This window comes from Erithacus rubecula (genome assembly GCF_903797595.1).
Source record: "Erithacus rubecula genome assembly, chromosome: 8".
In the NCBI taxonomy this organism is placed as follows: Eukaryota; Metazoa; Chordata; class Aves; order Passeriformes; family Muscicapidae; genus Erithacus; species Erithacus rubecula.
Window position 1 is genome coordinate 17,681,157 of NC_136659.1, and position 23,943 is coordinate 17,705,099.

The following is a 23,943-nucleotide window of genomic DNA, read 5'->3' on the forward strand; positions in this document are numbered from 1 at the left end:
AAAAACAAAACCATTCAGAGAAAAAAAACAAACCCCAACTTCCTCAACTTAACCTCAGCCTTACTACTACTATCAGGAAAGGTCTTTTAACAATTGTTACAATTGATTAATAGATTTGGATACTACAGTAGATGAAAGACATACCATACAGCCAAGATATCCTAATCTGGAATTAAAATTTCTAAAAATAATTTAATAAAAAATACAAAAAATCCCACAAGTTCTAAACATTTAACATTTATTTCACTTCCTCCACATCAGATAGTGGAGAACTGTCAACTGACAAACTTCAGTTTTGAAAGCTGGACCTGAAGCTCATTGAGACCATCAAACATGGTTAATAAATTTCAATGTTCCTTATTCAGATTAAATCCTTTTAAATCTGAACTTCAGAAAAGATAACAATTCACTTGAGGTAGGACATACAGGATATTTAAGAACTAATCTCAGGTCTGAGAAGTAATGGATAGCAGAACAGAACCAAGGAACTATATAAAGGCACTTGCTTCCTACAGATTTGTGTTTCTTTCACTAGTAGAAGTGCTTTTGGAGTCCTCACCGGATTTGTCTTGGCTGGTTCCCAAGCTGTGGAGGTGTCCTCCTGAAAATCATGAGCCCCAAAACTTGGGGTTTTGAAAAATAATGTGCTTGAGGCACTTTAGAGGCTTAAACAGAATGTGTCTGTTTGCTTCCAGCAGGAGGATCCACTTTTAGCAAAGAGTAAAGACTCTGTACACAGGAAACACCTGAGAGATCACAGAACCAATGTTGTAACCTGCTCATGACATTAAACTTGCACAGGCATTACACTGTAAGTGGGATCCACAGAAAACAGCCTGAGGAGAATCAAGTTAGGAGAAATCTGAGATTGCTTAGATTTATATATTAACTTGCTCTTCAAGTATCTATTAAATCTTGATCAAAACAAAAGGGTAAAAGAAAATTCATACAACGGAAGTAACACTGTACCTGAGAATCTACATGGTTTATTTCATCAAGAAGTGCCCCCCAAACCTAAAGTACAACATTTTTAAATCTACAACACAAAAATAGAAAATATTCAAAATGCACAGAAACACAAGTCACCTTTAATGTGATTAAAACGTCACATGAGATTTTTTGCAGTTAAGTGGCAGTTAAAGATGTGCTTTACAACACTGTATAGGTATCTGCAAGTTTCCTGTACAGGTAGGATCCTCATGCTTGTGCAAGTCGTTCTAGGACTCTTCGGTAATCTGAAACAAGCTGTTGGAAGCTCTCTTCTAACTGTTCACGTTGCAAGTTTAGGTCTATTTGGTTCAACTGATTAGTCATCTCTTCTGGTCTTAGACACCTTCTCATCTTGGCAAGTTCTCTCTGTTTTTTCTAAGCAATCAAACAAACAGTAGTTTGAACACAGCCAGTAATTATCAAGAATATGGTATTTCATTACGGTGTTTCATTAAAATGTATTCAATTTTAGTATCTGTTTCTTTAAGATGCCCCTAATCCCAAGAGAACCAGTAACCATGTTTGATTAGTACATTTCTTCTGTTAAAGGCTCTGTTATAGTTTCTGTATTGCCCATGAGCTAGTGAAGGGAGGAACAGTTTCAAATTTTGTTCCTTAACCAAACAGATTAGCTGAAGACGTATGGCACAAAAAATTTGACTGTAGAAATCTGACCAGAATATTTAGTCCTACATTAACATTAATTACACTGGTGTCCCCTTACATGACTGTTCAGCCAACTAATTTCCCTATAACTATCAAATATTAATTTTAAGTCTCCAGTACACAGAGAAAATTTCCCAAACTCTTATAAATTATTCAAGTTACCAGGGACTAGCAGTAACAGCACTGAAAAGCAGTAAGATTATTTATAAGCATAAACATATTTGAACAGGAAGATGATGAGCTGTCCTTGCTCTGCCACATGTGATTTTTACCTGTTTCTTAAAAACACCTCAAAATACTTCAGTATTTTCTTTACGCAGATATACTTTTATATAGCTGACACCTATTTCTGAACTACTCAGTTCTTCAGGTACTTTCCATTCTTCAGTCTTTTCTAGCTTTGTAAAAGCAGAATATCATTCAACACTTCATTAAAAAAAGTACTGCATATGCCTGCTCTCTTACCAATAAACCTTTACAATACCTATGGAATCAATGTATTAAAACAACAAAATTTCACCAATATTTCAAACAGTCTCAAAGCCCTTTTGTGCTTCAATTTCATGCTTATCTCCCAAAGGAATATTTATTTTCTTTCTGTGATTGATGCTGAGAGTCAGGAGAAAGGAGTGGAGACTACAGTAAACTGCAAATGAGTAAGACCAGAAAAACTTTTACAATCTCCCAAAGATTCCACAGATAGGCAAAGTTCAGCTTAGAAAAGGAGGTTCTGTACTTAAGTCCTGATGAGGTGTTCAGGCACTTTTCTGGCCAATAATCAAGAAAACTTTCCTTGTTGAAAGGATGTGAGAAGTGGCATAGATATTTAAATTTTAGTTTCATATTAGCTCTATGTAGTCAAAAGGTAAGATAATGAAAATGTATGATGAGCTGCCCAAATGAAAATAGAGATAAGTATCTTCAAGCCAAATTTCTGTCAGTAGAACAACTAAAACTTTATTCTAGAATTAAATAAAACTCTGCCTAATTAACAGGAGTATCTGTTTAGATTATTAACATTAGCTCTGAAAAAAGGGTGCCATCTTTTAAATGCCCACTACATCTGATACTGTACCATAAGGCTATCTTTAAGTTCCAGATTCCTGCTAAAAAGCAAACTCTCTTTGCATGTTTCAGATAACCAGTTGTTTCAGTATACATTCTCCCTAAAAACATTCTACAAGCATATCCAGGTACACAAGATCTTAAACTGCCATCAGTAACATTTTGCCTGGGCAGCTTCAAGAGGATTCTTTGGGAGCAAGCTGTTGGGCTGTGAAGAAAAGTGTATTCCAGTAGCAAAGTATCACAATTACAAAAAGCAGTGCAGCAGTGGTATTTCCAAGAGGAATGACATGAAAAACAAAGGCATGATCAGGGAGATACGTCTACCAGCACAATCCACTAATAAAAGGCAGAGTTCATCAGAAATGGAGAAGCCACAGTGAAACTTAAATTTCATAAGCTAATCACCCTTTGAACTACCTTGGGGTGATGCCCAGTTAACTAAAATATCAAACCTTTTATTTCCTGTATTAGTACTACTTATGCAGAGAGCAACATATCCTGCTACATCAGTCATCCCAATCTAGTGATGCCACATGCAGAAAGGTCTCAGTATCTTCAGCAACCACCACCTTGCTAATGTAACAACTTCAAGTGGAATAGATGTATTACATGTTTTTCCCCTGAGGTTTCTGCATATAGACGTTTTCCCTGCTACTGTTAGCCAGAAAATAATTCTAAGATGGAATATCGCTTTTAATGAACTATTTACTAGGCAGAACTACCATAAACAAGATGATTATTTCAGAACATGAAATTTAAAATCAGGGAAAAAAGGTGTTGGCTGCTTTAAGGATTCTTTTGAATCCACATTGAAATAAAAAAACCTCAAAATGTAATGTTCTAAAGTAGCAATATTGCATATTTAGCAATACAAAGTAATTAATTATCCATGTACTTATTGTGTTCAAAGACTGAAGTGGAAACACCTGCTAGAAGCACTAGAATTTAAGCTGCTTATGAAATTTTGGATTTTGCCTACAGGACCTCAATATGAGTGAATTGAAACCACGTAATTGTCATGAAAAACAGTTGCTGAAAAATCACCTTATTTATAGTGGACACTGAGTGAAATTCAGCAAGTGAGACAAAACACTCATGAAAGAGTATGTTTTGATTAAGGTCCTGGCACTCAGCATGACATGAAGTTATCACCAGATCAGACAGGTATTTAATACAATGCTGGCCTCTCTACTAATTTCTACTAATAGCCCCTGTAAGCCAAATGTGACTACAAGCAAAATTTTGCTATTTTGGTGTAACAAGATAAATGGTGCTTTAGGAAGGTTTTCAAGCTAATCAAGGTACTCCTCGTGTTCTGTGTACATTTATATGCAGGATTTTGGTTTGCTTGGCAAGTGCTTAATTGACAACAGTGGCTGACATGCTAGTTACAGCAATTAACCTAGATTTATTTGTGGCCTTTTTGACTCTTGATACAAAGACTGATGACATTAGCAACTAAGATATAAATTTTAAAATCTGTATCTCAAAGGGTCAGTTTATGCAACACAGGCCAAACACATTGAAAATCCAGGATGCATAAATAATAGGAGCTAAGAAAATCACATGGTACTATGTTTAATACTTTCTTGAATTTTATTGCTGGCATTATTTTGTATTTCATCTGCGTGGAGTTAATCCTATGTTGATGTGACTTGATTACTTCTAGCAAACTTAAGACCTAGCAAACAATTACAACAGGAATCTAAACTATACCTAGTCTGCAGTATAAACTTTGCCTCTCTTCAAATTTCTGGCTTGTCTATTTAAGGTATGTTTTTAACCTCTTCAAGAAATTCATCATTTTTCCCTTTAAATCTACCTGGGCATAATGCCACTTGCAGGCAGACAGCATAAACTTAATAGTAACCTCCTGCTAGAACTGGGCAGGAAACAGTCAGGAGTCAAACTCAGGATCTTCAGTGCTGCTATGTACAAATGTCCTCTGCATCTGTATATATGTCAGCTGAACACTGCATAACTAATAGTAGTTGATTGGCAACATAATTGGCATCAACTACATTTATGGAAATTAAAGTAAAATCAAGTATAATTAGCCTTGAAATAAATATTAAATGATACTTAAGTCATATACACCTTATAGGGCCCAATCAGTCTTCGTTTAACATCCAACCGATAGCTTCTGGACTGTTCTGCATCACCCATATTTGTTGCACGCAATCGGAGAATTTCATAAACTCGTCTTGTGTGTTGCTAATGAACAGAAAGGAGAATAAAAACCACATCTCAATAAAGAGGTCACTCAACAGAATTCCAAGTGGTGAAATACAGAAATATTAGAGTAATTCTTCATCTTATCAGAAGACAGGGGCATGGATAAATCTCTCCCCCTCTATCTGGTAGGTTCAATGAAAAAAATATTTTTATTTTTACTTCAAAACCATTTTATTCCATGTACCCAGTGTCTGAGAGAGGTGCTTCAAGGACTGTAAGTGAACTGTAAGCAGAAAGCCCAGAATCCAGAAACACTTCTAAGTCCAAAAACACTTCTAAGAACAAGGACTGGAACTAGAGTGACATTAAGCAATACCAAGCAGTATCCACTTTGCCAATTTTAACAATCCACATATACCTACTGTCCTGCACAAGCCCCCTTGAAAGTTCTAAATATGAAAATGAAACAACAATATTTAAAGTTTCCTGTTTATTAGGGCCAGAAAATTAATTAGTAAATGGAAAAAGTGAAGTGTTTTTGGTATCAGGATCAGAAACTAAGACATCTGGGGAGAAAATTATGTTGCTGCTAAAAGTATTAATTGCATCTGTATGAAAACACAATTTAAGACCAAGTATATTTTTTCTGAACAACAGAACAAAAATGAAGTGGTTTGTTTGCTACACTACCACATGTTTGTATACTGTTAAAAACCAGATGAAACTTATTTATTCTTTCAGATTTAACATATAAATGGCTGCAGATTCAGTTTCCTTATATAAGAGATACCATTTTCATGAACACATCTGAATATGGCTTCACATTGTCCATCCTTCCAGGTTTAAAGTCTTCAGTACATTACATTCAAATACATTTTTAATTAAGCAATTCTATTTCACTACCGTATTCAAAAATGAGTTTTAATAACCTAAGATTACCAGCAAATTTAATTGATCAATTTAACTCTTTAGTTCTCCAAGTGTTTAGAGCTGCATTAGTAAGTTGTTTGCCACTTTAGCATTCTGCATTCCCAAAGCAACACTTATTTGCAAAAATACTCTTGAAAGAAATCAAAACCATGTCAAATTCTATTACAATAGAATTTGTAGGTAAAAAAGGCATTTATCTAAAACCATGAGCCATGTACCTCCTGATAAATCCTTAACAACGATCAAAATAAGCCAGTGTGTAAATTCCATGTCTCTAAGTTTAAATTGTATTGACTACTTTGATAAGAATATATCCAACTACAACTGTACTGATTTAATACCTTATTTATTTTCAATTTTTGTTGAGCTTCTGTCACCATTTCTTGACTGAAACCTTGCATTAACTTCACTGGGGAAAAGCAAAGCAAATCTTGACAGAGCTTTACAAGAACAAAGTCTCTAAGCTTCACATAGTTCTCAGATGGATCTTCAGCTAAAAAGAATAAAAAAAGCTTATCAGCATTATTTGTTTTCTCATCTCTGGTATGTAATTACAAGAACTATGGAAAACAAAAGCAGGTGTAGTATTCATTGGTATATAAACAAATATGCTTAACGGTAAGACTGCTATCAAAGGTTTCAATGTTTGACAGTAGACAAACAGGTCCCAGAAAGAGAAACTTCTGGTATTTTGTGTATGCACTGCTGTACATACTGTGCATATATATTATGAAACTGACTTGTTTAAACCCATTTAACTCTCTGGGAAAAGAAGTGGTAGAACTACTAAAACACAAACAAAAGGGAAAATGTGGGAACGACTGGTGAAAAAATCCTACTGTATGCAAGTAAACTAGCTGAAGACATGTATTGAGAAGGAGTTAGTCTTTGTTAGCAGGGAAGGCAGGAAAAGGTACAACCCAAAGGACAAGATTATCCAAACTTAAAAGGCTGAAAGGACCTAAGCAAAAGCTGATCACAATTTCAAGTTACTTCCATTTTGCTTAAAAAGACAGCATAGCTAGCAAAACTGTTGTTTTAGGAAAAAACAGTGAAATTGAGAATTAGCCTCAGTTAAGATCAACATGAGCCCATATGCAACTACTTAATGCAGGATGAAAATATGTACAATGCTGTGAATACATTAATCTTTTCCTTGCTTTATACAAGCTCACTACAAACAAGTAGTAGCAGGGTCATGCTTCCACTTCAACACTCATTTTTCTGGGACCCAGCATTGTGGAGTATGGCTAACCAGTCTATATGACAGCTATGTTTCCCTTTAGTTTTGAAGTACACTTTAAATAGGTAAAATTTGCAGTTTTAGGATGATCAAAAGCAAATCAAAGCTACCAAGAAGGACTGGGATAGAAGCTTTTGCCATGTAGTGTATGTGGCACCACACAACTAACAATTTATTTTTCTGGGTTGGGTTAAAATGTATCACAAGTGAGTGGCCTAATCTTGTTTGGCAAGCCTTATTGCACTTATTTTGCAAAAGAGATTGGAGAAGTGCACTAAAGCAAGTTGATTCATTCTTTTGCACTCAGATTGTTAACAGAAGAATGAGGCAGTTTCTGTCCAGTAAGCACTATCAGCATACATTTTACTTGTGTCAGGATGACAAGGTATAAGCAGAATGAAGTATTTGCTGCAAATGTGAAACTCGGAAGTAATTTGAATTGGTAAATTATTAGCTTTTTCAAAGAAATTAATACACAAAGGTTAAAGGCTTTATTTCACAATTTTAGATGAGATATCCTAAATATCTTGGCCATATTAAAGTTGTCCAAGCCCCATGTGCTGCTCAAAAAGGAAATAAATACTTCTCTAACAGTCTTAACTTTCATAACTTGAGTGCCATGTAGAATATTACAAGCTTTCTCCTGCTTCATTCCATAAAAAATTAAACCCTGTTTTAGTGCACATTTACTGTTTGTTATAACCCTGAAATTAAGGCACTAAGCCATAAACACATCACAGGATTTATGCAGTAGCATGTTAAGGCTTTGCTCATCCTCAATTATAAAAGCTACATAAAGGTTTGTACTATTAAAAGAAAAAAGAAAATACTTGATGCACATGAGTTCCTGTTGCATAATCTAAGTTATACTTTCTTAGGTTCCCATGAACTGGATTGAAATTATAAAGTGGATTATTTTGTTACAATGATCAGCAACAACGTATTATAGTCTATTGGTTTTTAATTACAATGGAGAGTTTCTTATAACCTAGATGAGACTACACATAGAACTGAATGGTCAACATGTGTTTGGACTGCACTTCTTCCTATATGAGACTTGAAACTGCAGGACCAATGTCATGCCTGTGGCAATTTTAATGCTAGTTTTGTTATGAACATGGACCCTTTATCTGCCATTTCCACAATCTATTGTTTTAAGGTATTTGTGCACACACATCTAATGTCATGGATACCTTCAGTCAGCAATATGTGCTCCTAGAACACAAGCTCTCCACAAACTCTTACTGTCTGTAAAATTTCAGCTTGCACACTAATATTAATATGCTATTTTAGTTAGGTGTGTTAAATCCCCCCTCAAGTTTGAGTAATGGGTAAATTGAACAAGGAATTTGACAAAGCTTGATCTCTTGGCAAACTCAGCTGTATATCTCACAATAAAATAGATAATTAGCTGGTAATCTGTTCACCTAGGGATTGAATTTTCCTGGTGTGCTGTTCTCCGAGTTAAGTATTTAAGAAGCTACAGTACATACACTTCTGTAATCCAGGCTATTAATAATCCTGAACTGAGCAGAAGCTAAATCCTCAAAAGGCTTTAAATTCAGGTAAACGAACATAAAAGTTAGTTTGTGGGCCAACAACCTGTGAAAGATCCTTATTAAAAATTTAACACAAACCTGTTATATCAAGTACTGTAGGAGAAGACATATAGTATCTATGAACTGTTTCAAGCAGCTGAGCACCATGGCCTTCTCCTTGGAACGGTGGCAAGATCAGCATCTGGCTACAGACAAAGGAATGCATTTTCAGTTCAAATGCAAGCATTTGGAAACAATGCAAAGTCTTAAAAACAAAATGGGATTTCATTTTAGATTAAGGTACATGCAATCTTCACGTTGAAATGTAATTTTTAACAGAATCTTAAAATCATTAAATATTCAAAACTTGTTAGAGATTCCCTCCGCTTCAAGAAGGGAACAATGAAATAAATCAGTGCATAGACAGGCAATAATGGGGATTTTTTTAAACAAATCAACACTATTATAAACAAGTATTGGGAACTTCAGCAGTTCCCTCTTCTGAAATAAAAGGCAAGGCACGAGTTACACCGCCAATTACCTTACACGTGGCCGGGTTTTGTCTGGGTACACATAGTAATTATAGACTGTCATGTAGCCTACGGTCGCAAAGAGCGTAGCTCCATCCTTATTATACTTCTCAAATCTGCAGATAAAACAGAAAGCCAAGCAGGTCAATTACAGTTGCGCTCCCATGCAGTGTCCATTTTCTTTTCCATTCTCCAACTGAATTTTCAGTGTCAGCAAGCTACTCTGTGAGGGCCCAATGGGTACACCTGCTATGTTCTGAATGTACAATTCACTTAATTGGTGTGCAGCAACTTGGATAAATCAGACCTCTTTACAGCACTTCAGTGCACTTGCCTATTATAAAGATGAATAGGTGGCAAGTAAAAGAAAACACAGGCAAAGCTCATTTTACTGTTTAAGCCTACATTCAGGGCTCTAACGGACAACAGCATTTAATTCAGCTCTATTCTCAAGCTTTCCCAAAGCATAATGGAGGAAAACTCAAGCCTCATAAACAATGTTTTTTCTTTCCTGGGAAAAATATCATTATACTGCTCCAATAATTGGCCAGCCACAATTAAAATGCAGGCTTTGTGGAGGTAATAAGGTCCACTGTTGCTTTAGAACTGTACTTACACTAGAAAGTAGTTCCATCTTTCATCATCTACATCAATAAAGCTAGCAGTTTCAATAAACCACATCAAGAACGTCTGAAGCCTTTCATGATATTCTCGAAAGCCTGGACATGTCATGTCAGCCTAGGGAAAAAGCCAGGAGAAGTCAGGTGAAACCTATCACAGATGCAAGAGGAAGACCTATGCAAAATCTAATTAAATTCTCTGATATAAAAAGCATGTTAGTGATTACTAAATGGGTAAAATTACAGTATTTATACACTACAGTTTAATCACTACAGAAAGTGCATCTCTGCAAAATAAAATTTAATTTGGTTGCTCAAAAGCAGAAGTTTAACTTAATTTGTCATACCTTGTATATCTGATACGTTATATCTTCACCAGCTTCCTCATTATGGATAGAATATGTGTGTAGCAGCATTCCAAAGGGCTTGAAGTTGACCTCCTTCTCCAGCAGAGACACAAAGTCATCTGTGTTTGTGCAAAAACCAGGCGGAATGATTTCTCTAATTTTACTTTCAACATCATCTGCCTGGAGATTACAGAAAGAGGAAGGATTGGTGGAAGATTCAAAAAAGACAGCATTGATGTCACTGCTGTGTTTAAGAAATGAATATATGAGACACACTATATCTACCAGTAACTCAAAAAACAAAAAGGAAAGAAAAAGAAAAAAGAAAAAACAAGCATTCTTGTTGTTCATTCATGACCTTCCAAGCAAGTAAAGGAGCAGCACTCATGAGATCAGAAATGTCACAATCTAGCCTTTGTAAGCATCAAAAAGCTCTTGGTTACAGCCCAAGTTCATGAACATTTTTATGTTTAGAGATTCTTATGTTTGTTCAAGCTTGACTAAGAGCATTGGTAGCTATTCTGTAAGCACAGCATGTTCAGAAGCCAAGACTTTCTAGACAACAGTTCACCAAGACTATGCTGTGCTACACAGCCTTGTAGAACTCAGGTTCCCCAACAAGCAGCTTACAAGAGGTATTAGATGATGCAGAACTAAGTGGAAAAAAAGGGACAAAGATCAAAAATGGTAGCTCCCAAACAGGAAAGTGTCAGCTAGCACACTCTGGCATTCTTATGGCCTGCTGCTTGAAATGCCTGTCTATAGAAAGAGCTGCAAAACACAGTACAAACTCAGACAACCACAACCCCTGTTCTCATAAAGGAAGTTTTGAAAACAAAGTTTGACATAAAAAAGTACAACTTATGAATACTGTCAGTGAATCTGACCTGTAGTCTAACATACCACGAAAGACAAAATATTCTGACACCAAAATTTAATTCAGAGATTACCCTTTTCAGATAGCCAAAGTTAGAGACTATCAGCTGAGCAGACTTCATAATCCTTTTCAGACCCCCAAAAGACCACTTGATTGAATACATTTACTACTTCTTTTTAACCATGAATATTTGATGAAGCTTCACAATAACGTATTACTGCTTCTCACCAGGCAATAAAACTTAATGAATTGGTCTCAACTTAACAAAACCATACTCCTCAATACAACCCCTAAAAGCCTGACATTACATTCAACAAAATGAGCTTACATTCAATTCAAACTTTTCTCTGGACAATGAATCCAGGTTTTTACTTAATGGAGTTTGCCGTGAGTTCAGCTGTAATGTTTGTATTGTATCTATTTCCACAAGGGCGGACACAAGAACACTTTGTGTTAACTTACTAAGCAGCTCTTTCACACCGTTTACATGCATGATGGGTATTAGTTCAAAACCAAGACTCTTGCTACTTAGCATTCAAAACAGGGAAATTAAGATGCTTAGAACAAAATACACTACAAAAGGCTAATACAACATGCTACTAATTCCTGTCCTTTCAACCATGGGCCCTTAAGCAGAAGCAATGCACCTGCAAATGAATAGCACTTTATCATTCAGTTACATTTTTAGTGTAGAGAAAGATAGACTTAGCTCAGCACAAACAAGTTTTATTCTTAATGGTTTGGTACTACCAACATTTACATTTATATTTGGAGAGAGAGCTATTAAGCAGTTAAAATACAGTTCTACAATACCTGGTGTAAAAACTCAGTAAAAACATGTACAGTCTTTACACTAATTTCATTCTCAAAACAATTTGTTGGCGCCTTTGCTATTCTTCATAAACCAATATTAGCTAAAATATGTTTTCTTTACACTTACACATTTAAGGGCATTACACAAAACCAGATACTTCTGAAACAATTAATTACATTAAAATACGTATTTATATGGAACACAATTTAGAAATGCCTTTTTTTTTTTCCAAATTGTGCAAATGTGCTGTTTACACAGATCTTGTGTCGGCACTATTGACTGATCTGTAGGAAAGCACAACTAAGAATCTGTAGCAACTTTCCTTTTATAGGGCTGAATAACCATGCAAAAATAATCTAGAATTAAAACAGTATTTCCAAGCAGCAGTACAGCAATTCACGACTATGTGGACAACACCTAAAAAAGGTGAATATACAGTAGGAAGTACTATATACATAATGTTTAAGTAATTTTGCTTCCCCTCACATTTCTAAGTTTCTTCATTAGTGGTAAGAAGGAAGACAATCTGTGATCTGTCAAAGCCTGTAAGATAGCACATCCTTCACTGGCTGCCACCAAAGAAAAGTCTTGTTTTCAAGACAGCAGGAAGAATTAAAATATTTCAGAGGCTTAGCAAATAAAACACTAGATAATACTTTTTGATTCTATATGCCTACGACATTTTCACCTATTGCTGCCTAAAAATTTTCTCTCCTTGGAATGAGGTCTGACAGAAGAAAATACAGTCTTCGATTACTTTTAGGGATAACAGGATCTCTCCTCCTTACAGAGCAAATCCCAGAATCCTCAGTTTGAGCAGTGGCAGAAGTTTAACCCATGGAATTATCAGTTAATAAGACCTGAAATACTGGAATCTGAATATATCAACCACATAACATGAATTTATTTCACTAAAACACATACTTTTTAATGGAAACATTCATTACTTAGTAGGTCCTTTTCAAACACTTCTCTCTGAGGTGCCCATAATCCATGGAGCTACCAAAATGTGTTAACTGTCTTCCCTTGTGCATTTCTTTGATATTGGTAAAAGGCTAATTCTTTTTTATCAGAGCAAGACACTCATACCTTACCAAGTGGAATGGATGCACACAAATTTCTCTTCAGAAAAATGATCCTGTTGACTACTACGGCAAAGTTTAACATAGGCAAAGCTACTTACAATGAAGCATGCAAAAACCTGAATAAAGCCAGCCAAAAGTATGGTTCATGGAAGTGCTGCCCGTAATATATTACCTTCACAATCAGAATCATGTGAGGTGATGACAAGGAATCTGGTATAGGCTTGTAACTACACTTGATTTGTAGCAGGACTGCTTAAGTGAGTAATGTCTCTTTGTACATCACATTTGACTCTGGGTAATTTTAATTTAAAAATTATCATTTAGGCAGCTATGACATTTGCATACCATGTAGATGCCGTTTCAAAGTGATTTAATTTCAAATAACTATAGAAGCATATTTGAGAGTTGAATTTCTCTAAAAATTGTACGCATGTACTTCAGAGGGAAGAAATGAAGTGATAGCAGTATTACATTACAAAAATGCCAAATATTGAAACAATAGTTTTAAATTAACTTTTCTATAAAGCAAATGCATACACTAGATACAAAGCAAGATACAGAGTTTAGTGAAATAATTTACCCCTATCCCATCATAAAATACAGATGAAAAGGAAGATACTGAAACAGCTGCAAATCTCAAAGCTGCAAGCAATTCAGAGGTCATTGCTATTAATATTTACACTATAAGAAAGCAGTTTCTCTTCAGTTATTTGAAAGAATTACCTCCCTTCAAGAGACAAATTCTGTTTACTTTCATTAAAGAAGCTTCTGTTCAAAACACGATCATACTTTGCTGAGGCTTCCCCAATAATATAATCTCCTTAGATGGACCTAAACCACATTAAGATGCATAAATATGACTGGAGTTATGGCTTTTGACTTTTCAGGATTGTATCCCTTCCTCGTGTACAAAAAGATCTTGGAGGAAAAAAAAAAAAAGTGGTATTGGGATGAATATATTTCTGTCAGCTCCTAGCAGGCAGAGCAGCAGCTGCTTTAGCAATAATGAAACCAAACTTAATATTACAGAACAAAACCACCTGCTGTTAAATGAGCTTGTATGGGTATTTGGATACAAAATCCTCAGCTGTGAATAACTTCGTGGAGCATTAATACCAACTTGCTTGTAACCAGTTATGGTAAAGGCAGAAACTGCCATTCTTTCCTTATCACCATCTATTCACAGCACAAGATTATCTGTCATGTGTAGCAAATAGTCTGCATCTTAGTATAATTATCATCAAGGAGGAGAGATCAGCAAATAGTTAACTTAGAAAAATAAATGTTAATATGCATTCAAATCAACATTCTGCTGCAACGACAGCTGATGTTTTAACCTCTGCAAATGCATTAGCTTAGGGTGGTTAAACTGACGGCAAATACAAATGCAAAAAAAGATTGACTACAGCCACATCTCCTTTCTACATGTTTAGATACAGCAATATAAGCAGCTTATTTGAATGTACAGTGCTAGTAACATTAAGGGAAGCACAGGGTAGACAACCACATCCTTCCTCTTCAGTCAAGGCATGCAAATGCTCTGGAAAGTATACAAAAGTGCTGCTCAAAAAGATCTTTTTTTTTCTCCATCTCAGTCCCTAAAGGAATTGGAGTGATAATTCAGTATAGGAAACACGGCTTGAAAAAAGCAACCATTCTGAGCAATCAAAAAAGTTTCAATTGCATAGGGCAAGACAGACCTTGATCAGACCTCCAGAGAAGCAAACAATTTGATTTAAATATGTCTACTATATGGCCAACAGCATTTCCTTTTTTCCTTAATTTCAAAAATTCCTTCTTAAGATTGAAGAGCATGACCTTTCACTCCTAAGACATACTGCTCTAGCCTCCAAAGTATTTCAGACATGTTCAGGAACTTAGCCTGTTGAACTGAGTATATTCCAGTAGACCTTCAAAACAAGGAAGAGCAAATCTTTAAAACCATTTTAATGAAGTCATTCCAATGTGTTTGTCCTTTTACAATAGGTTTTTCCTTGAAATAATTTTAATGAATTCCAACAAATTTGAAAGTAATAACTTAAACGCAGTCTGAAATCATATTTGGAAAACATACAGACAGTAGAGAGAAAAATGACAAGCTACAGGTATTCTATAAGCTCAGAAAATCTGCAGGAAAAATAAAAAAAACCCAACCAAACAAAATCTCTGCAGGTAATTGTATTACCACATTCCTTTAAGAAAGATGTAAAGCATACATGATACACATACAGAAGCTTATTATCTCCTTCCTGCTAGTTCTCCTCCTGGTCACAGTTAATATGAAAATACAGACTTGCTAAGTTGAGGTTTATTTTGTGGAACTGGCTTTGGCATCAGCATCTCTCATCTGACTGTTCTGTTTGACACAATTTTGATTGTACTGTCATCAAAGAACGGGAAATCTACAGATGAAGTTCAAAGCTTTCATTAGATAAGCAAATGGAAGCTTTTTCTATTTCCTTTTAATTTAAACCACGTTTAGATGGGCAATTACTAAACCTAGAACTCCTGTCCATACCAAAGTAAACCTTCTCAATGTAATGTTAAAGACAGAAGCAGACCTGCACTTACCTCCACACAGTCAAACTTTTCATTTACTTTTGATGCGTATTCAATGCGGAAGAGCGTTGACAGATTTCCAGCAATGTAATACAAGAGGATCTTGAGTCCCTTGTAGCCAAAAGCAACTTCACTGAGAAAGGAGAAAATAACAATCAGGAACTCAATACATAACTGAACATTCACATCACAGTGGTTTCATCTCATGTGACATTCACATAGTCTTTCCCAGTAAGGTAAAGTAAGCTTCCTAGCAGGAAAAGGAAACAAATTGGAGGTGCAAATCTCGACATAGAAACTGCCTTACACTGTTTCTATTATTTCGCTTCTGAAGTGGAAATACTCTGAACTCAGTAAGGTAGTGCCTGTGTCCTTACTGTGACAGCCCAGGAGAGAATACCTGAAACAGCTAATACTGTGTTTATGCTTTTTCAACTGCTTTAACTCATTAACAGTCATTACATTAATTGATTGGTAACATTTATTAAAAATTACTTTGCAGTGTAGTATAATATTTTGCAACAAATTATTTCAATCTATAGTGTACAAAGGACAGATATACAGGTGTAGCAATTTGTGGAGTTTTTAGTTGACAATTTAGTAATCCAATCTAACCAGAAATTAGTATGTGCAAAAGTAGTATAGAATACAAAAGCCGTTTTTACATTTTGAAAATGCTAAGTTGCCTGAACACAAACCCTATACTTCTATGAAGAATAAAGACTTTCTTTTCTCAAAAAAATGTGCAGAAAATAGTAATGTTCACAAAGAAACAGGCCAATCTTTTTTGTTAAAGCATAGCTAAAACTTTTTTTTACTGGTTTTTTTTTATGGTAGTACATTCATAATTGAAAATTTGAAATGTAAGTGCCAGAAGAACTTGCTTGTTAGCTAAACAAACATATTGGAGAGCGTTCTCTGATTAGTAAGTTATAATTATTGTCAGTGATAGCTGCAGTAGATGTCTAGTAGTGTAACTAATTCATTACACTTAATATAGGTAGTTCATTCTAACGGGAGTACTTTGAATGCTTTCAAAAGGAGACTGGAGTTAAGAAACACAACTAGTTAAAGAAGTCCATAGAAACATGCAGCTGGATTTTCCTTCGGGGGAGTTCTGTTTGTTTGTTAGTTTTGCTTTGTGGTGGTTTGTTTTTTTAAAATCTATGGCCAGATTGTTGAATATCACTCTACTAAAAATAATAAATGACACTTCAGCACTAATTAATTCAGCATACTCAAAATAAAAGAAACAATACTCTTCTACCTACACTTTAGGAAAGACTTTGATACCAGCATTCTCCTGGAGAAACTGTCTGCTCCTGGCCTGAACAGGTGTACTTTTCACTGACTGAACAGCCATGCCCAAAGAATAGTGGGGAACGGAGTTAAATGCACCAGACAGTTATTCCCTGTGGCATTCCCCAGGGCTCAGTGTTGGGGACAGTCCCATTTAACGTCTTTATCAGTGATCTGAATGCTCCTTAAGTCAGATTGCATTCAGCACTAGGCTGGACAGAAGCGCTGATCTGCTGGACTTGGGTCACAACAAGTGACAGGCTTGGGGAAGAACAGCTGGAAAAGGAGCTGGGGATGCTGGTCAGCAGCTGACTGAACACGAGTGAGACAGAGTGTGCCCAGGCAGCCATGAAGGCCAGTGGCATCCTGGCCTGTATCACCAAATGTAGCAGCAGCACCAAGACAGCACTTCTTCCCCTGCAATCAGTATTAGCAAAATCCTTGGTTTTTAATGATTTGGAATCTACTTTGCCCTTTGGGACCTATTAATTTGATTCTGAAAACTTCCAACTTACTCATCTCCAAATACTTGATGGCTGTATTCCGGATTAAATGTTGTGTTCTCATCCTCCAAATCCTCAGGAAAGCGAACTGAGAAAAAAAAAAAAAAAAAAAAAAAAGAACAGAGCATGACCAAGCCACCACCTTCCATTTGTTTATCCACAGATGCTCTTGTGTTTTCACTAGAGTCAGAAAATTTTAGCTAACAAACTATGTGAGGGTGACATACAAATAAAATCAAGGCATCCTATACAATTTAGATTCATGTCATTTGATCTGAGAATATCAAATCAGTATCCAGAACTGAGAAATTGATACAGATGTATACATTTCATAGGAAGGTACTAGAATACTTCAGTATCACTTGTACATTTAAAAAGTGGTCTTACCAAGCTTCAGCTGAATTGCTTCATTTGTATTACACTTGTATTCAGCCAGCTTCTTCTCCATAGCAGTAAGTCCTGAAAAAAATGGTTTAAGAGCTAAGAGGTGTCCAATCTGTCACTATTACTCAATAAATATATTAGAGAAAGGGTCACAAATCAAGAAAAAACACACAATACACAATCACCAAACAAGAAAGATTAAAAAAGCTACAGTATACCACAACACGTCAATACAGAGGCCAAAGAGAACTATCTCACACACTTTTCTGGAACTAGAAAACATACTAGCATATCCTTTTAGTTTCTGAGAATTAAAGTCATTACTATAAAAACATTAAGTATTCTAAGTTACTATCAATTAAGTAAATATTTAATGATGTCAGTAAGAATTCAGTATAACATGTTATTTAAGTAACAAGCGTCAGGACATTTCAAGTGCTTACAATATGTCATTTCCATAAACAGCTGTTAATGTGACACGTACACCACTAGCAATTAAGCCAGTTCTACTATTCCAAAGCGGATGTGGAAGAAAAATGGAAATAAACTGCATTTAACCCGATTTCCAAAGCCTAATGCAGGACAGAAGACGTGTTTCACTTCGGGTATGTTCCAAATACTTTACAAACACAGCCCCCCTTCATTTAAGAAGCAACATAAGAAAGTTCTTCTACATCTTACTTCATGTAACAAACTTCAAGTAAAAACACTTTCGGGTTTTTCACTTCCTGCCCACTGCCAGCAAACTCGTGGCCACAGACACAGAGACACATTCTGGTTTAACACTACCAGACCGTGGGAGCCTTAAGCCAGAGGACACGCAGGAGCAGGACCATGGGAGCCGGGCGGCAGAGAGGCAGCTGCGCTTCCCTCCCTCACACCCGCATCCCGTCCGCCCGCGCTCACCGCCGTCCGTCTTCACCCGCATCCGCCGGCACCGAGCTCCCACTCCCCTGCCCCGCGGCCCGGTCACGGCGGTACCCTCGGAGCCCCCTACCCCTCACGACAGCGCTGCCCCGCTCACGGCCGGGCCGGGACTCACCCGCCATGTCCGAGTCCCCGCGCGCAGCGAATCAACCCGCGCGCCCGCCCGGCGGAAACGAGCGCGCGCGTACACGCGCTTCCGCTTCCGCCCGCCGAGACAGGGCGGGGAGCCAATGGCTGCCCCGCGCGGCGCGCGCGATGCGTGCGCATGCCCAGCGCTGCCTCGAGCCTCGCGCTGGACGTGCATGGCCGGCCCCGCCCCGCTCCCCCAGAACACGCGCCGGCCGCGCGCGTGCGCAGTGCCGCTCGCGCCTCACGTGCGGCGGCTCCGCGCGGGCAGCTGGCGTCGCGCTCCCAGACGGAGCGAGAGGTTCCGTGGTTGGGCAGCGACCCTCCGAGGGGCTGCCTCAGCCTCCGCTCCTTCTCGCACGGACCTCGTTGCGCATTGCTGCAGTTACGCTTTGGTCTAGCAAACAACCGGAGCTTTGTCTTTGGCTAAAAAGAACAAGAAACAAAACAGTCTGTGCTGAACCTCTTGCTGCCGCCACCGCGGGAAGGATCATGGGGATTTCTGCCATTTTCTTTCAAAGGCCTGGCTTTGATGCACATTCCTACTCTGTGTGCTGGTTTGGGCTGGAGTCGAATTGTTTTTCACAGTAGATTGTGTGGGGATGGTGGGTTCGTTCTTTGAGCGCCCCTTCAAACTCAGCTATTCTGTGATTCTGTTTTACAGGGTATGATCCAGGGTATGATTTGTGCTGTGTTCAGCACAAATCATACCCTGGGTCATATCTCTGAAACACGTTTTTGTTGTTGCTGAGCATGGCTTACATAGAGCCAAGGTATTTGCTGCTTTTTGTACTGCCATACTGGTAAAGATGTTGAGCCTGAATGAAAAGTTGGGAAGAGACAGCTGGGACAGGTGTCCTCAAGTGACAAAGGGGTACTTTTGACCAGATGGCATCATGCTCAGTATATAAAGTGGGGAGAAGAAGGAATAAGGGAGAGGATGTTTGGGTTGATTATGTTTTCCCAGATGATAAAGCCGTGCCTCTCTGCAGATGGCTGAGTACCTTCCTACCCATAGGAAGCAGTGAATTAATTCCTTATTTTGCTTTGCTTTGATGCTTGGCTTTTGCCTTTCCTGTTAAACTGTTTTTGTCTCAACCCATGAGTTTTCTACATTTTACCCTTCCAATTCTCTCACCAGTGCTGCTGGTGGGGGAACGGGTGACTGTGTGGCTTGGCTGCTGGCTAGGGTTAAACCATGACACTGCAGCTAGCATATGTGTATGGATTTGCTGAACAAGATGCTTGGGTGATACTTACCAAATAGGCAGATTTCTAGCAAAATTGTTCCTGCTGTCAGCTGGGACATAGGCATATATGTAGTATGTGAACTCCAAGTTATATGTAGCAAGTTTTTGTTGATATGTAAGTAAAAAAAGTTGTTTTCCAGGGAAAAGTTTTAAACTTGAGTCATTGTTTCATGACCACCATTATAAACTACCAGTTACTGTATTATTGTTTAATATCTCACTGTGTTATTTGAGGAGTACCAGAATTGCCCTTTTCATGTTTTCCAGTGGCATCTAATAAAAGATACTTTGTTGGGCCCCTGAAGTAGCACAGCAAGACAAAACATGCAGTATTATTTAATTATTATTTAATTATTTTTAAATTATTATTTAATTAATTCACTTAATTATTTAAGTCAGGTTTTATAAGCACCCAAAGTATAAACTTACGTTTCCTTAAGGTTGTGACCCGAATTTTGAGGTATAAAGTGTATGTATGCTCTCCTGATAAATTATTATAAGACCCTGTCAGAAGTTACTGAATTCCAGCCAGATTTTGGGCCTCTGGTTCTATGTTTGAAATACGCAGGTACAACTGATTTGCTGCCAGAACATCAGTCTACGAACAGTTCCGGCGCTTGAAACCAATAGGTATCCCTCTGCTGACCCTGAGGGGCACGGCTGCATCTGTTACCTTAGAAATGAGATCCAGCAGCATTTTAAAAGGCTCAGTTCTGCGCTCTGGGGGTGCTACCTGCGGTCCCGCGCCGCCGGTGCCGTGGCGGGGCGGGGCCGGGCCGGGCTCTCCCCGCAGCGCTGCGCTGAGGCGGCGGCTGCTGCGGCGGCGCGGCGGGCGGGCGGCTCCTCCTCCTCCTCGGCGGGCGCAGCATGGCGGTCAAGGTGACTCTCCCGCTTCGCCGCCGGTGGCAGCAGGAGCCGGGCGGATCCCGCGCGGGGCCGGGGACAGGCGGGCGGCGGGAAGAGGCGGCCGCCGCCGCCGCGGGATTTCCGCGGGGGCCGGGGAGCGGCGCCGACGGGGGCGGTGATGGCGGGGCGGCCCCGGGGGAGCGGCAGCGCAGCCCCGCTGCTCCCGCCCGCCCGAGAGGCGCGGGGGGCGCGGGCCGGGGTCCCCGGCCGGCGGTGGCGGATGTCCTGTGGGGCCGGGGCACCGCGCCGCTCGCAGGCAGCCCGGGGCTGGCAGCTGTCAGCGGCGCCGAGCCCTGTGCCGTCCCGCGGCTGCACGGTCATGGCTGAGGCTGGGCCTGGCTCTGACAAGGGTCCCCGTGTTGCCGCCTTTGGCCGGGTTTTACCTGCGCTCTGACAGTAGTCCGGCTAAGCGGAGCATTCATTTGCTTGTGTTTACAGGCGCATTCGACCAAAAGAGCGGATCCTGCTGAACTACGAAGTATTTTCTTGCAGGTAAAAGAGCTAATGTCGTTTAAGTGTCAGACTTCTGTGTTTAGCCCTTCCAGCAGTTTGCCATGGCATCAAACTCGTGTCGTGCTGGTGGGACGCTTAAAAGTTCACTTTGCAGGCACAGTGTATTGAAGGGGCTGTCAGGCGCTGAGGAGAAACTGCTGCTGGCAAAAACTGTGATAACCATTTCCAAATTATAATATTAAATAAGTTTCTGAACTGTTTTCTAATTTTCCATAAAGCAAGTAATTATCACAAAATGCTGGTGTTTTTTTTAAATACACTTTTGCAGAATTAAAAAAAAATCTTCTTCCATGGCTGCATGTTTTGTCGTTGGGATTTATATGTGTTATTATGAATGGTTGGACCACTGGCAGTGTTTTTAGAACTTAAAGTTAATTTCTCAAGATTTATGTATTTCATAATATTGTCCCTTGCAGGACCTTAGAATTAACATATATAAATAATAATATGAAGCTTTCTCCATTCCCTTAGTTTCAGTAAAGCATGATCAGAAGGGAAAATCCAGTCAATCCTAAAACTTTTATGATAAGGTTTGAATCAGGCATATGGAATAAGAAGAACAAGAACTGTGTTTTAGGTCCATAATAGGGCCACCGATTTTTCAAAATGACTACAATATCTTTTTTCCCCTCTAATGTTGAGTTTTAGACACTATATTCAAGAAGCTTTTCTCTATTTAAAAAATTAAGAGTATAAAATTAGAGCTAATACCTGAATAATAAAATTATTATTTTAAATGATTATTTAAATATTTTAACCTATCTTCTGGTTCATTTATATAATTTAAGAATTTTCCTGTATGATAAATAGTCAGAGAGACCTTTTTGCCTGAGAGAGAGGAGTTATATCCCAACCATAATTTTGGTGGCCTGTTCTTTTGCATACTGGATTACACTGTAACATTGCTGGAGTGCAAAACTTTAGAATGTTGGCATCGAACTGTGGAAGTTCAGCATTTAGTTTCTAGTATAAAATACTCCAACACAGGTTAATTTTTGATTGACATGTCATTCAACTTTTGTAGATAAAGATTACAGTAGAGTATGGTAATAAAATTAGCAACATGAAAATACAATTTTTAAAATATTTATTAATACAGTATAAAAATGTGATTCTAGAACATCTTTTTCCAACTTTTTGCAAGGTACTTTTGCACATTTGAATGAAAAAAAGTGAAATGAGGTGTCAAAACACTATTCACTTGTAAATTGAACTCTTCATGATTCTTGACATCCAGTCAATAGAAGTTCTTGCTTCTGGAAATGAGCAATTGAGGTTCTTGATAGCGATCTTACAGAGAACAGTGGAGAGGAAGAACATTTTACCACTGGATGTTGAAATTTTGTTCCTGACAGTACATGTTTTATTGACCTAGAAAGCAGGCAGTCTTTTTTAAAAATGGCTTTTATGTGCAGTTGAAGTTGTGGATTGTTTGGTGCTCTGAGGAATGAAAAATGCTCTTTTTCTCCCTTTGAGTATCTGAGATTTTGCAGTAAAAAAACAAAAGCATAGAAAAAGAGTTTGTATTTGTTCTGCATTCTGTTGAATTTGAAATTGTTTTTATTTGATGCTTAGAAATTGAACTTAGTTGCAGGCTTTAAAATGAAAGGGAATCATTCTTTTCAAGTCTAAGTTCTAGAAAGTCTTGTTATGAAATATGGCAAGTGTTTAGGGGTCAGATATGTTGCACTCTGCTGGGAGTGCTGGCCTCTTGTGAACTTCAACTAAAGGTCGTGCATTCCTTCCTAAATTTGGCTTCCCTTGGAAAGGGTTAGAAGAGAAGATGTGAGCTCTAGGCCTTGTCACCATCCACCTTAATCATAGAGTGTCTACTTAAATTTCCTTCTGCTCATGCATGTCTTCCAGTGTTATCCATGCCCTCTCCCTGTGCAGTTTATGTTGTATCTTAAAGGATATATAATGTATACCTTTCTCTTCAGAATTTTTGAAGTGTACTATCTGCTTCTTCTAACTGTTTTAAACTGTTAAAAAGATTAAGTTTGATTTGCATTAAAAATATGTACTATTTAGTCCTGTAACTATGAATGCAGGCATTGAAATTTCTGTGTGCTAAGTTACCTCTTAGGTGTTTGCTAACCACATACTTTAGTAACAACCATAAAAGAACAAATTTTGTAACAAATTACCACAGAAAGATAAAAGAGTTGAGTGGATAAACAGTTTCTAGATTTCTTAGGGGACCTTCATTATTTTTCTTAGACAGGCCTTTGGAAAATTGAATTATTCTCTGCCTGCTGAATTGAAATGTAACCTCTTCAAGTAAGGTGGAGAAGGAAACAAAAAGATATTTCCAGGCATTGTTTCTGAAAGTGTGGTGATGCCTAGCAGCAGTTTGTAAACTAGAGTAGGAAGTTTGTATGTTTGTCTTATGTTAGGATGTTTTAAAAAAACCTCTTATAGAAATTCATCAAGTGCTTATCCAAGGCAATCCATGAATGCATGCTAAGAATTTTGTGTTATAAAATAATAAGTGTTTAAGACAAAGACCAAGAAAAACACAGATTCAATTGATGTGTGATGATTCAAATTAGATTATAATTTAAAATTGCCTATTTTGGGCTAAAAGATTCTT

The 23,943-nt window shown here is 37.9% G+C and overlaps 2 protein-coding genes across 2 annotated transcripts in view; one reads left to right on the forward strand and one right to left on the reverse strand.

Moving 5' to 3' along the window:
• Positions 1 to 969: 969 nt before the first annotated feature.
• On the reverse strand, positions 970 to 18,792 carry HAT1 (histone acetyltransferase 1). Its single transcript, XM_079310475.1, has 11 exons — positions 18,671 to 18,792; positions 17,632 to 17,703; positions 17,257 to 17,332; positions 15,455 to 15,575; positions 10,108 to 10,287; positions 9,757 to 9,878; positions 9,152 to 9,256; positions 8,710 to 8,816; positions 6,171 to 6,322; positions 4,822 to 4,938; positions 970 to 1,365 (listed from the first exon to the last, which is right to left on the reverse strand). The coding sequence occupies exons 1-11, from the start codon at positions 18,675 to 18,677 to the stop codon at positions 1,198 to 1,200; spliced, it is 1,227 nt and encodes a 408-aa protein (XP_079166601.1). The 5' UTR covers positions 18,678 to 18,792; the 3' UTR covers positions 970 to 1,197.
• A 1,915-nt stretch (positions 18,793 to 20,707) lies between these two features.
• SLC25A12 (solute carrier family 25 member 12) overlaps positions 20,708 to 23,943 on the forward strand; it is a 45,620-nt gene continuing 42,384 nt past the window's right edge. Inside the window, exons 1-2 of the mRNA XM_079310468.1 lie at positions 20,708 to 20,810; positions 21,276 to 21,329. Coding sequence (XP_079166594.1) covers positions 20,799 to 20,810; positions 21,276 to 21,329 — 66 coding nt within the window. The 5' untranslated portion in view covers positions 20,708 to 20,798. The remainder of the gene's footprint in view (positions 20,811 to 21,275; positions 21,330 to 23,943) is intronic.